The sequence below is a fragment of the Anabrus simplex genome, chromosome 13, assembly GCF_040414725.1.
Source record: "Anabrus simplex isolate iqAnaSimp1 chromosome 13, ASM4041472v1, whole genome shotgun sequence".
NCBI lineage: Eukaryota > Metazoa > Arthropoda > Insecta > Orthoptera > Tettigoniidae > Anabrus > Anabrus simplex.
The window spans coordinates 72157560-72178871 of NC_090277.1; the positions used below are offsets into that span (position 1 = coordinate 72157560).

At 40.4% G+C, this 21312-nt stretch overlaps 2 protein-coding genes across 2 annotated transcripts in view; one reads left to right on the forward strand and one right to left on the reverse strand.

Moving 5' to 3' along the window:
* Nucleotides 1-21312, reverse strand: part of LOC136885014 (guanylate cyclase 32E) — a 355176-nt gene that overhangs the window by 310598 nt on the left and 23266 nt on the right. The window lies entirely within an intron of this gene.
* Nucleotides 9444-10844, forward strand: LOC136885015 (serine/threonine-protein phosphatase 2A 56 kDa regulatory subunit epsilon isoform-like). The gene has a single exon (XM_067157398.2). The coding sequence runs from the start codon at nucleotides 9444-9446 to the stop codon at nucleotides 10842-10844; it is 1401 nt and encodes a 466-aa protein (XP_067013499.1).

The following is a 21312-nucleotide window of genomic DNA, read 5'->3' on the forward strand; positions in this document are numbered from 1 at the left end:
ATATCGACGTTCTACTGTATTTTAATTAACATACGTAACTAATTCTCTAAGAACAGTGCTGGAAGTGGCGGATAGACCTTGACTGCCCCTATACTACCAGTGATTTAACGTCACACTGGCACATCGAAGAATTTCGCCGACGAGAGGATAGGAAGCGAAGGAAGCGGCCGTGGTGTTAATTGAGGTAGAGACCCAGCATTTGCCTGGTGTGAAAATGGGAAACCACGGAGAACTATCTTCAGGCCTGCCGACGGTGGGATTCGAACCCACTATGTTGCAAATACAAGCTCACCCTCACGTGCGGCCAAGTCCCTCTGTGGCCCTCCCTCTCCAGCACATTACTAACGCACGGGACTATCTCTGTCCAGGTCGGGCGAGGTTATCATTCAGGTTTGATTAACGACTGTTCATTAACACAATCCTCACCCAGCCACTGCAGTTTGCTTTGTTACGGATAAGCTCTAGGGTTTTGAGTACTACACATCCTTCATGCAAATCAAGATATGACAATACATGGTGTACGTAATAAACGTGGAGGTGATTAACTCGGCAATCAGCCTCTTTTAATACTAATCAAGGGAAATATGGAACAGATCCGACACTTCGAAGAAATAAAGTAAAGTCTCGATTTAACAGACTATTAGGCGTAACTATTGTCCGTAAAATGAAAGTCCATTAAATTGCGAATCTTTTGTATCGGACTGACAGTTTTCCAGTGGATTCGGCTTGAGAAAAACACCAGATTTGTTCCCCAGCCCAAAATCCTGCAGATTACGAGGTGTCGTGTGGTCAGCACGACGAATTCTCTCGGTTTTCCAGACCGTGGCCTCTATCTTACCGTCACATAACTTGTCAATTGTTATCACGTAGGCTAACTGGATCATGAAGCAGCCCTCAGATCCATGTAAAAATCCACGACCTGACTGGGAATCGAACCCGGGGTCCTCGAGTATGAGGCAGACACGCTACCCTTACACCGTCTTCTACACGAATAAACGCTTGAAACATTTTTAACACGTATTATTTACAGGAGAATGCAAAGACAAGTTGGAGCTGAGTTGGTAAAAAATCAGTTTGGCTTCAGAAGAAATGTAGAAAGACGTGAAGCAATCCTAACTTCCTTCCTGGCACCCCTCTACAGCAAAGGACAAGGCGGCGAAAAAATCACGAAGTCGACACTCATAGAGGGGGTCGGAAGGACGTGGAACAACTGATGTTGTCTGCAAGGAAATCTTGTAATTCCTATCACTATGTGTGTTGTGTGCTCAGCCCGAAGGCTGGTTTGGACCTCAACAGCTCTGCCATCAGCCCATGTATCACTGAAGGGGTGTACTAGAAAAATGCGTGAGCTAGTTTCCCGTTGCTTTCCTCAAATTCAAAATTACTCCCGTGAGAAATCTGTACCGTTCGCTAGTTAATAACTTCTTCTTCTACCATATCGTCAATGGGTGTCGGCTGTAATCAGGGTGATCTGCTTCTTGTTCTCAGCAACTGGGAAAAGAGTGGGGCTACTGAACCCATGCCATTCTCGTAGATTCCTTAGCCAAGATATTCTCCTTCTTCTCCTACTTCTCCTTCCTTCAATTTTACCTTGTAAGATATGCTGGAAGAGTCTAATGATATGGCCAAAGTACTCAAGTTGTTTATGTTGTTCAGGCGTTGAAGTGCCTCAGTGTTACGTATTCTGTCAAGCCATGATATTGTGAACATACGTACGTAGCACCACATCTCAAAAGATCGAGGTTATCTGGTGGTCTTCTCTGTTAGGGTCCAAGTCTCAGGACCGTAAATACATAACACTGATGTATACGGAGACGGAGATTGTTACAGGGAAGTTTGCTCACTCTCTTGCCTGTTCAGTCCGGGACCTATTTTCAACAGCATTGTTCCAGCTGTGATCAAGTGCGCTTCCGGGTTCATAAATTTCGCCATTTTTATTTTTGATTGTAAATGTTTATTCAGCTTCTAATAACTGAGGGAATGAATTAACACTCACGATATAATACACTAAACAATGGACCCATACACTTGCTGCCTAGCCCCCTCCTCTTTAATTAAGGGCCGTGTTCCTCTTGACGTTTCCCTCGTTAATCTGTCACCGGTACTCTGTAGCTGAATCAGTGAATTATGTTATGTTTAGTGTCCTGTTGTTGGTAATATTTCACAGCCTGTTTCATTCGTCACGTTAATGGAAATCACAAATTTATCCACTAAATTGATCTCGTGCAGCTTGTACTAATGCAGGGATTACAGTAAGCTTCGTCAATCCGCCGAGCATTCCCCAAGTCGTCTAATAATAATAATAATAATAATAATAATAATAATAATAATAATAATAATAATATGGCCCCAGATATCACGAACATTCAGCTTTAATTGACGACATGCAGGAAGTCTGAGCGTCAGTTTCAACGTTCCGTTTTCTCTCTACCAGATGGAGTGTAAACCGGACCTATTTAAGCCGATCTATGAAAAAGAAAAAGAAAATCCACAGCCTGTTTCCAGTCATTCAACCGGGTCAGGAGTGGAATGAATGAAGCCCCCAACTAGTGACGAGGATAGGAAATGTACCGGCTGCCGAAGCCTGTCTCACTCCTCTGGGGCAATGATTAATGACTAATATATGAAATGATCGTCGCCATAAGACCTATCTGTGTCGGTGCGACGTAAAGCCCCTAGCAAAAAATAAAAAATAAATATATGAAATGAAATGACATTGGAGCGTGTCGCTGTAATGGAGGATAACAGGAAAAACCTATCCCGCCTCAGCTTCGTCCAGCAGAAATCTCACATGGGCTGACCGGGATTGTTATTAATACAATCAGAAATGACTTAATGAAAAATCCAAGAGGTGGCCTTATATCGTGCGAACTTCAAGTTCTCACAGCACTTCTTACATGGACGTGGAATGATGTTAACAATTATTATTAGTGACCTTATTGTTAGTAACGACAATAATATACCGCTAAAATCTGTGTATTACTGTTCTATTCTTGGTTATTCGAACATTCTATCGTAACTTTTCTCTATTTGTCAAGACATACAGGGTGAGTCGGCTGATCTTCACGGCCTTTTCGGTATGCTAAGTTTATTCGTCCTACCATGCGACTTTTCGGAAAGTTTTCCTCGTGAGTAACCAGCAAAAGCGATCATAAAGGCGGTGAACGTACGAAATACGTCAGTAGACTGCAGGAAGAGATTCCAACGGCTCGGAACGAGTGTATACGTGCAATATAGAAATACATTGTGTACATCACCTTATTAGTAAGAAAAATATGCAACGCATTCATTGAATGTGTTAAACAACTGTATAAGGACTTTAAGACGGCTGGTGTACAATAGACGAACACTGGTTACAATGCTGTGAGGAAACAGAAGACGCTAATTCCTGATACATCACCAGCACCAAAACATATTCATGCCAAGAAAAGATTTTTTTTTTCGATGAATCTATTATTTAAAATAGAAAAAAAGGCTTTCCATTCCTACGAGAGTTAGACATTGGGAGATTAGCCTTCTCTCATCCTACAAGTGGTATTGGCTGAATTACTACGAAACACCTCATAGACAGGATCCCATTTATTTTTCCTTTAAACACATTTGAGGTTGTGGTGTCGGGAACTCGCTCTACAGTTTTCATCTTTTATGCAATAGAATTATATTATACAGAGTTTAAAATGTATGAGTATCTTACGAAACTCCAAAATCGGATGTTCATTAAGTTACTTTCTCGAGGCTGAATGCATAAGCAACGCAGGAAGTAATGTTATACCGACGAGCTCTTGTTACTTGCAGCTGATACGATTAGGTGGTGGTTATAGTGGTGATTATTGTATTAAGGGAGTAGCCTCCGTGGCTCAGGCGGCAGCGCATCGGCCTCTCACCGCTGGGTTCCGTGGTTCAAATCCCGGTCACTCCATGTGAGATTTGTGCTGGACAAAGTGGAGGCGGGACAGGTTTTTCTCTGGGTACTCCGGTTTTCCCTGTCATGTTTCAATCCAGCAACACTCTCCAATAGAGTTTCATTTCACCTTTCAGTCATTAATCATTGCCCCAGAGGAGTGCGGCAGGCTTCGGCAGCCGGTACAATTCCTATCCTCGCCGCAAGATGGGGGCTACATTCATTCCATCCCTGACCCGGTCATTGACTGGAAAACAGGTTGTAGGTTTTCATTATTGTTTTACGCGACAAAACTACGTTACTTTGAGCACCTCGATAGGAGAAGGTCTCTCTGCTAAGCCTTCAGCCTGGAAGCTAGTTGGATCCTAAAATACCACCATCAAAAGTTATGGGGTTATACGGAATAATCCAATGGTGGGGCCATAATGAGACGTACTAGAAGAGAAGGGCTGTTTACAGTCTGTAAAAAGATCAGCATGCAGTTTTTAGAATTGAGTGCTATGAAAAAGAAGCAGCAATCCGGAGGAAATCAAAGAGGAATTTGGGAAGGAAATCACAATCCAAAAACAGGAAAAATATTCTATTGTTACTTTATCTAAGTCTCCAGATAATCTGTAGAAATTGTCGAATGGTATGAACATATAATCTTGGAGAAGGAGTACAAGATGAAAATAAATACACCGAAAACAAAAGTAATAGGGAGTAGTCGAATTAAGTCTCGTGATGCAGGAAATATTAGATTATGAAATGAAGTACAGACATATGGCTACTTGGGTAGTAAAATAACTAACGATGGAAGGAGTAAGGAGGGCATAAAATGCAGATTAGAATAAGCAAATTAGGCCTCCCTTAACAAAGGAAATTTGCTCACTTCGAACACTGATATAGGAATTAGAAAGATGTTTTTGAAAAGCTTCGTCTGGAGCGTAGCACTGTATGGAAGCGAAACATGGACGATAACTAGCTCAGGAAGAAAGAGATTAGAAGCTTTTGAAATGTGGTGTTACAGAAGAATGCTGAAGATAAGGTGGGTAGATAGAATCACAAATGAAGAGATACTGAATCGAATTGGTGAGAGGAGATTGATTTGGTTAACTTTGCCGAGAAGAAGAGATATCGTAAGACACTTGTTCAGTTAGGGTTTGAGGGTAGTGTAGGCGGTAAGAACAGTACGTGTAGAGCAAGGTATGAATATGAAAAGCATATTAGAGCAGATGTTGTCTGTGGACTGATGCAAAACAACACAACTGAGAGAGATGAGGAGTGAGGTAGCTTGCCATGCTTTCCACACTGGGTTACAAAATACTAATGCAGCACGACTGACTATATGTAACACCGGACCACTCATACCTCAACAACTTTCATACTTGATGATGACGATGATGATGTTTGTTTTCTAAAGGGGCCTAACGTCTAGTTCATCGGCCCCTAATGGTACGAAATGTAATGACAATTTAAAAGTCCAAAACTCATCCACCGATCAGAATTCAAAACGTGATGATGAAGAATGACTGCATGAATATGAATTTAAAATTATCAGCGGATCCAACTCGCAATACTGAAAGTTAAAAATAATTCTAAATTAATTCACTGACTAGAATATTTAAAAAGACGACGATGAACAATGATTATGAACTCAAAGCAATCAGTGGACCCGACCCGCGATGCCCCACCTTCCAAAAATCTATCTTAAAGCGATAGTACTACTGACTAGCGAACTGCTTCCAAAGCACAGTCCGGAATCGATGATGCTTGTTGTCTAAAGGGGTCCAAAAACAAGGTCAACGGTCCCTCAAACGATACTTATCGCTAGTAAAGATGAACCATGGTATTTCTCATGTAGCGGTACTAATCACAAGTAAAGTAGACTTATGGTGTTCCTCACATTGTGGTAATACTCACAGGTAACGTAGACTTACGGTGCTCCACACATTGTGGTAGTGCTCACAGGTAACGTAGACTTACGGTGCTCCACACATTGTGGTAATACTCACAGGTAACGTAGACTTACGGTGCTCCACACATTGTGGTAGTGCTCACAGGTAACGTAGACTTACGGTGCTCCACACATTGTGGTAATACTCACAGGTAACGTAGACTTACGGTGCTCCACACACTGTGGTAATACTCACAGGTAACGTAGACTTACGGTGCTCCACACATTGTGGTAGTGCTCACAGGTAACGTAGACTTACGGTGCTCCACACATTGTGGTAATACTCACAGGTAACGTAGACTTACGGTGCTCCACACATTGTGGTAATACTCACAGGTAACGTAGACTTACGGTGCTCCACACATTGTGGTAGTGCTCACAGGTAACGTAGACTTACGGTGCTCCACACATTGTGGTAATACTCACAGGTAACGTAGACTTACGGTGCTCCACACATTGTGGTAATACTCACAGGTAACGTAGACTTACGGTGCTCCACACATTGTGGTAGTGCTCACAGGTAACGTAGACTTACGGTGCTCCACACATTGTGGTAGTGCTCACAGGTAACGTAGACTTACGGTGCTCCACACATTGTGGTAGTGCTCACAGGTAACGTAGACTTACGGTGCTCCACACATTGTGGTAGTGCTCACAGGTAACGTAGACTTAGGGTGCTCCACACATTGTGGTAGTGCTCACAGGTAACGTAGACTTACGGTGCTCCACACATTGTGGTAATACTCACAGGTAACGTAGACTTACGGTGCTCCACACATTGTGGTAGTGCTCACAGGTAACGTAGACTTACGGTGCTCCACACATTGTGGTAGTGCTCACAGGTAACGTAGACTTACGGTGCTCCACACATTGTGGTAGTGCTCACAGGTAACGTAGACTTACGGTGCTCCACACATTGTGGTAGTGCTCACAGGTAACGTAGACTTACGGTGCTCCACACATTGTGGTACTAATCACAGGTCTGTAAACCTACAGTGAACCGTTCTCTGCCGCTACTAATCACAAACCTATTGTGTACTACTCACAAGTAAAGGCGACCCATGGTGTTCCCCGCGTGATGGTACTAATCACAAGTAGTCTCATGGTTCTATTTCAATCATCCATTGGTCGTCCCATTTAGTCCCCTCTTACGACAGGCAGGGGATACCGTGGGTGTATTCTTCGTCTGCGTTCCCCACTCACAGTGGGTAGACAGAGATAAAAGAAGGGATCCGTCACTTCGAAAAATGAAGGCATAGGTCAAAGAAAGACAAGGGCCACGAAGGGCGTGAAAATGAAAGGCTCCCTAGGCCTCGAATGCTCTAATACCGTCGGGGTAGGAAAAGAATAATAGTTGACCAAGGGAGGTGGGACAGGATAGATGAAAGTGAGGAGGCTGGTACAAGTAAGTAGAAGAAACAACAGGACTAGGACTCAGCTAAGGGTCCCGTGGTCGCCAACACCCGCTCCCAAGTTGAGAGCCCCTGATCCCCTTTCAGTCGCCTCTTACGACCGGCAGGGAATACCATGGGTGTATTCTTTATCTGCGTTCCCCACCCACACGGGGTAACACGACGAGTGCTGACCACATTGTAATATTCACTAGACGTAATGCTGTTAGCACGCTCACTGCTGTAACCCACCATATTACTCCATAAGATGAAGTATGGCTGATCCATGAACTAAAATTATATCTCGGCCTTCGCTGATCAACCTATTAAGAGCATCGACATAGTGATTTGATAGTGATAGTTTACACGTTCACTGGTAAGAACAATGCATATGAACAGGACAACTGGAATGTTTCCTATGTGATGAGCCGTCTCGTCTGCGTATGTCCGCCATCTTGTTGGGCGTGTTCCCAAATGATTTAAAATATTCTGATACCAGTTATTGTGATGACACAAACGCTTGCTAAACGCTAAATATGTAGACCGAAGGACTGTCACTGAACAGAAACGAACGTTTAAAATATTAACAGAGTATTCAAATAAATACCACCATCCGCGGAAAGCACACATTCTACCCATTACAATGACAGGGTGTAGATTGCTTTTCAATAATGATCTGTGAAAAATGTATATTTCTGCTAATATACATCTGGTTGCCATTATTCTCAATTAGTACACGTAGCAAATAAAGATCGTAAATCATTCACTCTTTCTCCTGGACAAATCTAAAGTCGCCATATTGATGGACATACGCCATATCTGGCACAAGGTGCAACTATTTCCGTCTCAGAAGTTACATCCGCTGCTCTCTCCTGTAAAATTCCTCGATTAAAGAAAACGAATACATTTGAATCCGCTTGGATGACGGACCAGACAAGTCAGGAAATAATTACTTGCAAAATTATTGTATAGCTACCGTAAAACATCGGAAGAGGTTTTCAAGACACGACTGATATTATTTTATGGATTTAAGAAGTCTGTGATGACACAGTGAACCACATAGCGTATATTGTAAAGGGAGTCTGATACGATAAAATGATCACTGAATAGATAATCTTAAGGCCAGCATAGTAGACCTAGGACAATGTACTGAAACAGAATTCTCGGGCCATATATGTCGCTTGGTTACCAATCGCAATAAATAATAAAAGAGACATAAAGATAAAATGAGTTAATTTACTGGCGTATAGTCATAATCATCCACTTGTAAATAGATTTGTACTGAATTAACTATCTAACGTGTCAAGTCAGGTCTTCTACCTGTCCCCACTTCTATCTGTATGCTTGTTTACATTCCTCTCCGTCTATCTGCAATTCTAAGAACCTCATGGAGTGTGAGTTACAGAGGGCGTTGCTCATACAGAACACATCTCGTTCATTTCTCATTTATATGTAGTCTATTAGAAAGAGAAAGAAATGCCCTCTATAAAAAAGGTTGCGATTGATTCTCCATCCATAATATCTCCATTCTGGTCGAGTCATGCAGAAAACATTAGTGTAATCTGTTTACTACGTCTCGATACTACGGCGAAAACGTGCCAACAACTGATAACTTTATCATGATGAAAGAGCAGCAGTCAATAATGAAAGGCAAGCAAAGAGCTGTCAGACCACACATCAATATCAAGGAATATCAAGGAATGGGGCAACTGAAATCGTCTTCCCGCTGGCTCAACAGAGAGTAATTGCCTAAGTTCGGGAAACCGACATGCCACTTCAAGAAGAAAAGGTAAATTTTCCGTAACTTTCCTTGAAGTTGGTATGTTGCTTTATTTGATCGTGGTTTGTTACCTGCAGTAAACAGGAGCTTTTGGATCACCTTTTTCCGGCTGTCAGATCAAGATTCTAGTAAAATTAGCCATGAGAATTTGTTTCATCGGGCAAGTATTTTTAAAGATTTTGTATTAAATGTTTCGAAGAAATACGGAGGTGTATAATGTAGTTAATTACTTCGATAAATTTAACCAAAACTGTCGTATCGCAGATTTCACTTTTCGTGTAACCTATCACATGTTGCTGTGAAATGTTGCACATGAACGACAAGCTACGTTGTAGAGGCTTCACTACACCAAGAGATCTGCGTTAGTTTGATGCCAGCTGTCTTAAGACATGAAATTACCTTTCGACTGTTCCTAAATATTTTAAAGCAGAAAAAATGAGCAAGGACAGTTTAGCTGTTGGTGGGTCGACATTTGTGGATCGCATAGATCCCTATAACAAAAGATCTCCAAAGAAGAAAGTGAAGAAATCTCAAGGCTGTTCGAAATATAAAGAAGGGGCCGAATTAGAATTACAAGTTCTTCCAAACTTAAAGGATGTGCCCAGTATTGAGCAAGAAGAACTGTTCATTCGTAAATTAAGACAGTGCTGTAAGATTTTCAATTTTATGGATCCAGTATGTGACCTGATGGGTAAAGAAATCAAACGCTCTACATTGAACGAACTAATAGATTTCATAACGACTGGTAGAGGAGTTCTTACCGAACCTGTATACCCAGAGATTGTAAAAATGGTCTCTGCAAATTTATTTCGTACATTGCCACCAAGTGAAAATCCAGAATTCGATCCTGAAGAGGACGACCCAACTCTGGAGGCATCCTGGCCTCATCTTCAACTAGTTTACGAGTTGTTATTAAGATTTTTAGAGTCACCTGAGTTCCAACCGACTATTGGTAAGAAATATATTGATCAAAAGTTCGTGCTACAGTTATTAGAATTATTTGACAGTGAAGATCCTCGCGAAAGAGATTTTTTAAAGACAGTTTTACATCGAATTTACGGAAAGTTTTTAGGTTTGAGAGCATTTATTCGCAAACATATTAATAACATGTTTTTGAAATTCGTGTACGAAACTGAACGCTTCAATGGTGTAAGTGAACTACTGGAGATTTTAGGAAGTATTATTAATGGCTTTGCTTTGCCACTAAAGCCAGAACACAAGCAGTTCTTAACCAGAGTGTTGTTACCACTACATAAGGCGAAATTCTTATCCTTGTACCACGCTCCTCTGGCTTATTGTGTCGTACAGTTCATAGAGAAAGATCCTACACTTACTGAACCAGTTGTGAAAGCTATTTTAAGATACTGGCCGAAGACTTGCAGCCAGAAAGAGATAATGTTTTTAGGAGAAATTGAAGAAATATTGGATATAATAGAGCCAGCACAGTTTGTTAAAGTACAAGAACCTCTTTTCCGACAAATCGCTAAATGCGTTTCCAGTCCTCATTTTCAAGTTGCAGAGCGTGCGCTCTTTTACTGGAACAACGAATATATCATGACTCTGATCGAGGAAAATAATCAAGTCATAATGCCCATTATGTTTCCTGCTCTGTATCGGATAAGCAAAGAACATTGGAATCAAACGATTGTGGCATTAGTATACAATGTCCTGAAAACATTCATGGAGATGAATGGTAAACTGTTTGACGAGCTAACTGCTACCTACAAAGCAGAGAGGCAGAAAGAGAAGAAGCGAGAAAAGGAGAGGGAGGAATTATGGAGAAAACTGGAGGCTGATGCTGCTACCAAAATAAGAAGGCGTTCATCCGCACCGTGATCAGAAATACTTCACACTGCTTCATTAATCACATGTTAGGTGTAAGCAATTGGCTGATAATACGAAGAACAGTGTTGTTAAATATTGTACACGAGAACTGCCAATGTTATCAGCTGTGTTAAAAGCGTATACGAAATCAATACGGAAACAATTAGATATGTTGTCCTTATCTCTTTATGTCTGTCCTGTTTGTTCGTGTTTCACTAACAACTGAAATAGTTTGTACCAAATTTGCTCCATCATTTGTTGATTATATCCTAAGTATAATGTTAGTTTTAAATGTCCCGTGGTCAGCGGCACAGCTGCTTCAACGACTCTCTCTCTCTCTCTTATCTAAGGTTAAACAGTCACTCGTCTTTGTTAGGTTTACGGGGCTTCGTTAATTCTAGTATTCTGGCGTACTAATATTTTATTATTATTATTATTATTATTATTATTATTATTATTATTATTATTATTATTATTATTATTATTTTCAGTTTCGTGTATGCAATATTTACTTTGTGTTTCACTGTCTCTGGCTTCTTCATTTTCTGCCAGGATCTTTTCATTCTTTTGTCCACTGCTCGCTACCGTTCTCTATGTAGGATATTTTCTTCTTTACTAGCTCCTTCCATGTTTCCCGGAAACCTCTGAACTACTGCATTTGTTGACTAAATATATTTATGTCCATTATATTTTCCTCTTTCCCCTCAATCTTGGCCAAGTCAGTTCTCACCTCGCGAGATCATTTTGACTGGTATCGTCAGTCGGTTCCTCTCCATTTTCATCCTTCTCTTTAACCACTCCTACCTTCTGATACAATTCTTTGCTGGTTCTGAGCCTCCTGTCTTTATGTTTCGTCTTTGGGCCCTTCTGTGTAACGTCGTCGTGCCCTTTCCCACTAGTAGTAGTATTACAGGTTTCAGCCAGCTGTGGGCTACGATAACACAAATTGTCATAAACTTCCTTACTTATTTTTCTTTTTCCTTCTTTCACGAATACGTTATCATATTGTCTCTTGCCTTAATCGATCGTCTTCACAAAATATTCCTGATTTCTCCTCGGACAGACACTTTTCTTCTTTCTCTCCATTTCCCGGTTTTCTACTTCTTCTGTCTTGATCCAACATTTTTATAAGTCATTATGGACTTCTTACACCCACGGGACTTGGGTGTTTCTGTTCTCCTGGAAGGTGAGGATCTTTGCTATTCTTTCTCCATTCTTTTATTGTGTGCATGAAAAATCCAGCCTCCTTTCCTTTACTGTAGTTAATATATTTTTCAGACTTTCCATTCAGCTTTGTGTTTGGTCTCGGAAGGATCGTGAACTCACTTGCTGTTGTTTTTTGGGTGCGTAGGTCTTCCTAAATAATCCTCCCTTTCTTTCTTATATTATCATGATTATCATATGGTAACGTATGAAGTAGACATATTCATATTACGTTGCCTTCAGTAGATTGACAGGAAAGCCACTTCTTATGGCTAGTACTTGATTCGTTGGAATGAAAACTAATCACATAATAATAATAATAATAATAATAATAATAATAATAATAATAATAATAATAATAATCGTATAGCCTCAGCTACCGTGTGACGCCATCTGGCTGTCTGCTCGTCAATTTCGACGTTCCGTTTTACTCTAGGCCCACTAGATGGCAGACCGAGTAAACCGAAACTCTCTTGGGTGTCTACTGCTGAGATTTAATGAATGTTATCGGGTAAACACCAAATGTGTCACCAGAGATCCCTTACATGCCGACATTCGTACGACATGGAATGTCGAATGGACTTTCATCCGCCCTTCAAAAATTCAACTACCTCGACCGGATGTGAACCCACTATCTCGAAATCCGAAGACCCACACTCTTATCACTAATAATAATAATAATAATAATAATAATAATAATAATAATAATGTAGATAATGGCTAATTGAGACAGCTTGACGAAGTATGTAGGGTTTCAAAACCATCCACTTCTAACCTGGTAGGCACATCTACTACAATTTTCTTGCCAGTTAATTTTTTCTTATCAATTACGATGAAGATATTTTGTACCAGAATTTCCAAATTAATCAATAGGGAAGAAAAGTGTTGTCAAAACGTTTGTCTAGTTAGTTGATCGTAGATTTGTAGTAGTTTCAATAGCGCCATCCTCCAGTTGAGATATTTTCGAAGTGCGATAATTGTGTCGGAGTGTATATTATTACAGTTTTTGACATATTGTTAATATCCATGTTTGGGTGAGCTGGATTTGGGGAAGGTATGAATGGGAGTTAGGGGAATTATGGTTGAAGTGATTTTATAACGGTGACTATTTTCCTTTTTAATTTCATCTTGGGTACCGTAATACGCTTCATGTTGGAGATGGCAGTTGATTGACAGAGGGTTATGTATCTAGGTCGGACCATACAGGGTAACTGCTGCCAACTTCTTTGATAAGATTTCTGGGGATATACTAAAGGCAATGGGTTGGAATGTAGTACCATATCTGAAATACTTATTTGATTATTGTTTAGGTGAAGGAGCTATACCAAATTAATGGAGAGTTGCTATAGTAGTCCCTGTGTATAAAGGAAAGGGTGACAGGCATAAAGCTGAAAATTACAGACCGAGCTCGATAGCTGCAGTCGCTTAAGTGCGGCCAGTATCCAGTATTCCGGAGATAGTAGGTTCGAACCCCACTGTCGGCAGCCCTGAAAATGGTTTTCCGTGGTTTCCCATTTTCACACCAGGCAAATGCTGGGGCTGTACCTTAATTAAGGCCACGGCCGCTTCGTTTCCACTCCTAGCCCTTTCCTGTCCCATCGTCGCCATACGACCTATCTGTGTCGGTGCGACGTAAAGCAACTAGCAAAAAGAAAATTACAGGCCGGTCAGTTTGACATGCATTGCCTGTAAGCTTTGGGAAAGCATTCTTTCTGATTATATAAGACATGTTTGCGAAATTAATAAATGGTTTGACAAAAGGCAGTTTGGGGTTAGGAAAGGTTATTCCACTGAAGCTCAGCTTGTAGGATTTCAGTAAGATACAGCAGATATCCTGGATTCTGGAGGCAAAATGGACTGTATTGCGATTGTCCTATCAAAGGCATTTAATAGGGTAGATCACGGAAGACTACTGGCAAAAATGAGTGCAATTGGACTAGAAAAGAGTGACTGAATGGGTGGCTATATTTCTAGAAAATAGAACTCAGAGAATTAGAGTAGGCGAAGCTTTATCTGACCTTGTAATAATTAAGAGCGCAATTCCTCAATGCAGTATTATTGGACCTTTATATTTTCTTATATATATCAATGATATGTGTAAAGAAGTGGAATCAGAGATAAGGCTGTTTGCAGATGATGTTATTTTGCACAGAGTAATAAATAAGTTACAAGTTTGTGAGCGGCTGCATGGTGACCTCGATAGTGTTGTGAGATGGACGGTGGACAACGGCATGATGATCAACGGGGTCAAAAGTCAGGTTGTGAGTTTCACAAATAGGATAAGTCCTCTCAGTTTTAATTACGGCGTTGATTGGGTGAAAGTTCCTTTTGGGGATCAATGTAAGTACCTAGGTGTTAACATAAGAAAAGACCTTCATTGGGGTAATCACATAAATATGATTGTTAATAAAGGTTACAGATCTCCGCACATGGTTATGAGTGTATTTAGGGTTTGTAGTAAGGATGTAAAGGAGAGGGAGAGAATTGGAATAACTTACCAAGGGAAATGTTCAATAATTTTCCAATTTTTTTTGCGATCATTTAAGAAAAGGCTAGGAAAACAACAGATAGGGAATCTGCCACCTGGGCGACTGCCCTAAATGCAGATCAGTAATGATTGATTGATTGATTGATTGATTGATTGATTGATTGATTGATTGATTGATTGATTGATTGATTGATTAATTGATTGATTGATTCCTCCTATGGGCCAAGAACATTTGAGGCGTCGTAAACACATGAGCGAACTGAAAAAAGGAAGGTTTGAGGATAAAGCATTTGAAGTTATTTTCTTCGAGCGAACTAAAAAGACTGGACTAACTTATTGTATACACGTTTTTTCATATAAACGTATTTAATCAGAAACCGAACAACTGAACTCTATGTTTGTTAATATTTTCAAGGACGGAATAACGGACTCATTTCTTTAATTTTGCGATGGTCAGTAGTTTGTAGTTTATTTGGATCTGCAAGTCATAATTTTTCAGTGTTGTAACTTTTGGCGAAGGTTTTGCACTCGGAAACGCACAGCCACATGGCTCGGAGCGCTAAAAGTTGACTCACATTACTGCGAGTAAAATGAGTCACTCAAAAGTGATATGCAGAATAAATAGTTGCAGCAAAAAGAGTGCATACGGTAGTAATTCACTGACAATCATTACCCAACATAGTAGTTGGGAACTGTACGCAATAATTTTCTTTAGATCCCACAACAACTTTCTGACTATCCATCCCACTCGGAAAACCAGGGTCATAAGAATAGCGCAGAAAGACCCTAATATTTTACTGAGAACACCGCTTGTTTGATTATTTTCTTGCCGAAAATGCTCGGCCATCCACTGTACATTTGCCTTCGTGAATATATACAGCTCTTCGTATTTTTTCTTTTTATTTTACGTCGTACCGACACAGATAGGTCTTGTGGCGACGATGGTATAGGAAAGGGCTAGAAGTAGGAAGGAAGCAACCCCTGTGGGTGATGGCGGTAGAATAACACCCCACGGTAACCCCTGCCTGTCGTAAGAGGCGACTAAAAAGGGCCCGAGGAGCTCTCAACTTGGGAGCGGAATTGGCGACCACGGGGCCCTGAGCTGAGTCCTGGCATTGTTTCCATTTGCTTGTGCTAGGTGCCTCACTTTCATTTATCACATATGGTCTCCCTCTGTAAACTCTTATTCTTTTCCGATCTCGGCGCTATTAGAGCATTCAAGGTGTAGGAAGTCTTTCATTTTCACGCCCTTCATTATCTTTCTTTGGCCGATATCTTCATTTTCGAAGTGTCGGACCCCTTACATTTTTCTCTCAGATTAATGTTATATAGACGATGATTGCCTAGTTGTATTTTCTCTTAAAACAATAATCAACACCATCACCTAGGAAGGAAGCGGCCATGGCCTTGATTAAGCTACATCCCCAGCATTTGCCCGGTGTCAAAATGAGAAAACTCTTGAGGCCTACCGAGAATTGCGTTCGAACTTACCATCTTCCGAATTCAAGCTCACAGCTGCGCGACCAATTCGCTCTGTTATTTGTAGTTAACATCAACACAGTCACTATGTTCTTGAATTCCTGTTCAAATATCCACATACGTAATATTCCACAGTTTTCACGTCTCGTCCGTACAGTGTCCGGTTTGGGTAGTGTTTTGAAACTCACAAATCTCCCAGCTGATACCGAAGAGCACTACACCGAATACTGTATTCAGCCAAGGAGCTGGACATGAAAGTGTCTGAGCTATGAGCGCTGCCTGTTGCTGTGCGTCAGGGAGAAGGGAAGGGAGGGGAAGTGGAATATCCTCAACAGAATCCAAAGGTCACTACTACACTGCTGTGATATGTGCATCGAAAAAAAAAGGGGGGGGGGTATATTGAGCATCTACTGTAATCAAACCTTAGGGTGTATTGTTTCGTTCGTTCAGCATTTCATTCCATTTGCAATGCTGTGAATAAAGGAAAACACAACCATGAGGCATCTTCGAGCATTTTAAATAATAATGATAATAATAATAAAGAACGTTACTGCGACCAACGGACGAGAGGAGAGGAGAGACGATCTGGTGCATTCCTTGACTGACAAGTGTGTGTCTTAATTACAGTGTGTTGTTGTACTGTTTAACAAACGAACTGTGAATATTACTTGTAAGAGACAAGGGCAATCCTGAGCGTGTCGAACGAGGAAACTGGTACATACGCGTGGAGCACTTCCCCTCCCTTCCCTTACATTCCATGGAACACGGCAGCGGCATAACGAATACGAGTTCGTCAATTTGAAACAAAGTAAGTTCATTTTCTAAAAAATAACAATTATCTCCGCCAATCCGATTGCACCATAACATAACACAAAGAGCACCCCCGAGTTTTGTCGGCATAGTTATGATGCACCCTCTTTGCTCTCTATAAATGAACTTGATTTTTGTTCCTATCCTTCTTACTTCTCATGTTCTGCGTAACGTGAGCTGTGCACATTTATCCCTTATTTCACAACAGTTTCTTTTTGTAAATGTAAATGTGCATTTTTTCTCTGGAAGAGTCAGAAATGAAAAGAAATTTTAACCATGTGTTCTTGCATCAATCTGAACTTTAAAAATAATTAGTAGTAGAATAAAACGTTTTTACCGAAGGAATACGTAAGTACCTAGGAGATCTTCACTGCGGTTATTGCATTACCAAGGTTGCAAATAAAGCTTACAGATCACTTCATATGGTTATGATACTATTTAGGGGTTGTAGTAAGAATGTAAAGGAGAGTGTGAATACGTCATTGGTAAGACCTTAATTACTGAAAGGTATGGTTCCAATGTATGGGGCCCACACCAGGATGACTTGATTCGAGAACTGGACACGATTCGAAGGAAGGCAGCACAAGTTCCTCTGGGTAGTGTTACGGAAATGTTGCAAACTTTCGGCTGAAAAGAGATGGGCTGCTTGACTAGGCGGTATGTGCCGAACTGTCAGCGGAGACATGGCGCAGAATGACATTCGTAAACCGATAAGCTTGAGCGAACTTTTTCAAATAAAAAAAGAACATAATATAAAAATTTATTTGGTGTTCAAGTGAACAAATTCGGTAAATATTCGTTTATAGGAAGTGGAATTACGGATTGGAATAATTTAGCAATTTTAATTTTAGTTTCCAACTTCTTTGAAACAATTAAGTTAAAGATACAAAACTAGGTAAACAATTGATAGATGTGCCATCGGTTGGCAGATGTAAAGTGAGTATCGGCCTACAGCTCTACACTCCGACCGAACAATTCCTAGAATAGGCCACGGCCGCCAACCCTCTCAACTTCTCCGATACAAGTCTTCCGGCCTGAGAGACGGCGTCACCGTGCAGGAGACCCGCCTCCTCCTTCAGGGGAGGAATGAAAACATTTTGTAGAAGTAGTATCTGCCACCTGGGCAACTGCCCTATATGCTTTCACTGACTGATATTATATTGGTGATAACTCAGTCATAAATGTAATATTTAAAAAAATGTATTTATTGAAAAACCAACCACGCTGTTAGATCAGATTACTCCCTATACTCTGAGGATACAGAAAATAAAATAAAAACGAAAATCGGTACCATAGGTGGTTTCAGAAAGAATGAACCTTGAGTAAGTTTTGCAACACCACTGGAAAATAATTATTGAATATCCTCAAGCATATTTCCAGTCATTCGACCGGGTCAGGAATGGGATGATTGAAGCCCCCATCTAGCGGCGAGGATAGGAACTGTGCCGGCTGCCGAAGTCTGTCGCACTCCTCTGGGGCAATGATTTATGACTGACAGATAAAATGAAATGATATTGGAGAGTGTCGCTAGAATGAAAGATGACAGGGAAAACCGGAGTACCCGGAGAAAAACCTATCCTGCCTCCGCTTTGTCCAGCCCAAATCTCCCATGGTGTGACCGGGATTTGAACCACGGAACCCAGCGGTGAGAGGCCCTGAGTCACGGAGGCTACTCTATCGTTGAGTATTAATTATTTATTTTTTCGGGTAAACACTGAGTGTTCTACCTGCAATCTCTTACACGTCAACATAGTACGACACGGTGAACTGATGGACTTTTTTCTCCTTTCAAAAGTCGAACCACCTTTGCCAGATTTAAATCCAGTGGTCGCCAATCTCGCACTGAGCTATAGAGGAAGGCATACCTTTGAGGAATAGAAAGACAGGTGGATTATGTAAACTTGACCGTAATCATAGATGAATGAACGAGTGAAGGTATAACAACCATCAGATAAAGAAAAATTATTCTTCTAAAAATAACGAGGAATGCATTAGTTGCTATTTGATAACATTGGACACACAATATCTCTTACCTAATTAAAATGTTTCGTCTGAAGAGAATGTTTTCCCTCGCAAGACGGAAGCTTTGAAGCAGGTGAAGATCAAACAAAACTGAAGTTTATAAATCGGTTTGACGATACACGAAGTTGGAAGTGGCACCCACACGCACTCCAAGTTCTGGAGATACTGACGTGTTTATTTTTAGGTTGTCAAATGTTGTAAACAGTCATTTGTCAAGATAGAAGTGTTTCCATAGCTGTTATCAGCACTTGAATGACACTTTCTCCGGCGTGTTGAAAACACATGTATGTTATTAGGTCGGCACGTGTACATGTGTGCACATACGCATTCTATTTTCAATTCAAAATCCCTGAGATACACGTGTGAGCATTGCTGTATGTTGGGTTATTTTTAGGACTCTTATCAATGACAATATTGCAATTTAGGATTTTATGGTGCATTATGGCACCTTTCGGCCTTCCACTATGGCAGGAGTTGTCGACGTGTCCATGTGTCAAGGACCACACAAAAATCCGCCTTGCAAACTGACAAGGCTGGGCTGAATTCCAACAATCACCTTATCTACGTATAAGTTTGTTTGCACACTTTGAATTTTCGCTTCATACTTCATTACCACCTCGAATTACGTAAGTATAAGTCGACATAAGGTTAAGTTCAATTTTTCTCTGCCTGTTTCATTGTTTGTTTGTTTGTTTGTTTGTTTGTTTGTTTGTTTGTTTGTTTGTTTGTTTGTTTGTTTGTTTGTTTGTGTGAACATCACGGGGAAACAGCTTATCAGAATTTACACAGCGTGTGCACTTGGCTACTGGTCTCAGATTCGTGACCGGACAGGTACTAACTTGCACCCCGCAATATTTTTCTTATGCATCACAACCACAAAACCAACACGGAAACTGAATACAAAATATTTTTTAAATATTTTTATAAATAACACGTTGCAATAAAAAGCAATGCACTTATAGTAACACCTTTTCATACGGTAGAACGGTTTATCGAATGTTCACTAATGTTTGTGGAAAAAATACTCTCCTAAGGGAAGACTTTAACCTGTATTTTCTAACGCTTTAGTGTTGAAGGTGCACCTAAAGAACGTCCATCTAGAATTAATAAGACTGTCAACGCGATTCTTCTGTACAATAAAAATCCAAAAATTAATGTTTGTTTCGGAAAACAAGTATCAACACATTCAGAACCTGACCGGACGAGTTCTGTCTGTGTTTGGAACAACATATTCATGCGAACGATTGTTTTCAAGAATGAACCAATTGAAATGTCTTGTTTATTGTCAGCTTTATTCGAAAAACATGTCTTTCAATATTGATTATGTGTTGTCAAAAAAGCATGCACAAGTTTGTGGCAACAAAAAAAAAAAAAAATCATAAGCCTATTCCATTCAATAGTAAAATTGTCAATGTTTCAAGCATCATATTTGCAACTTATGCTATATAAAACTTAAATCGTTAGAATGTGTTTTCTTAATTACAGATTACAAATCCCCATCAAGTAGACAGGAAAATAAACAGCCGAGTAAAAGTTCGTGCTTCATGGAAAACTGTCACTTTTCCTAAATAAATAGCAAATTAATTATTTGCGCGACCCCCAAGATCCTACACATTGGCTTATTTTCTTGCTAATAATAATAATAATAATAATAATAATAATAATAATAATAATAATAATAATAATAATAATAATAATAATAATAATAATCGTATGGCCTCAGCTACCGTGCGCCGCCATCTGGCTGTCTGCTCGTCAATTTCGACGTTCCGTTTTACTCTAGGCCCTCTAGATGGCAGACCGAGTAAACCGAAACTCTCTTGGGCGTCTGCGGCTGAGATTTAATGAATTTTGTCGGGTGAACACCAAATGTGTCACCAGAGTTTCCATGCCAACATCGTACGACATGGAGTGTCGAATGGATTTTTTTCCCGTCCTTCAAAAAACCGACTACCTCTTCCGGGGTTTGAACCTGGTATCTTGGGATCTGGAGGCCGACCCTCTACCACTGATCCACAGAGGAAGTTTGTTTACGTCGCACTAACACATCAAAGATTTTTGGGAAGGTAGTGGTCTGCTCTTAATTAAGGCACAGCCGCAGCATTTGACTGGTGTGAAAATGGGAAACCACGGAAAACCATCTTTAGACCTGCCGACGGTGCGACTCGAAACCACCATCTACCGAATGCCAGCTCACAGCTACGCGACCCTAACTGCAAGACCAGCTCGCTCGGTAAATGGCCCTTCAAGCGGTCTGAGTTCGAGACCGCTACACTAGGCTATGTAGTATTTCATTAGTATACAGTGGCGTTGCAATATTAAGCGGACCAGATAAAGAAATGTCGAATTTCTGCATTAACATAAAAAATTCTACATTATTAAAACTATGTAAGTTATAATTCCTGTCCTTAGAGTTTTATGCACTTTAACATACAAATAATAATAATAATAATAATAATAATAATAATAATAATAATA

Excerpts from the sequence above, each read along its gene's own strand:
- LOC136885015 (XM_067157398.2), top strand. The coding sequence starts at position 9,444 with ATGAGCAAGGACAGTTTAGCTGTTGGTGGGTCGACATTTGTGGATCGC.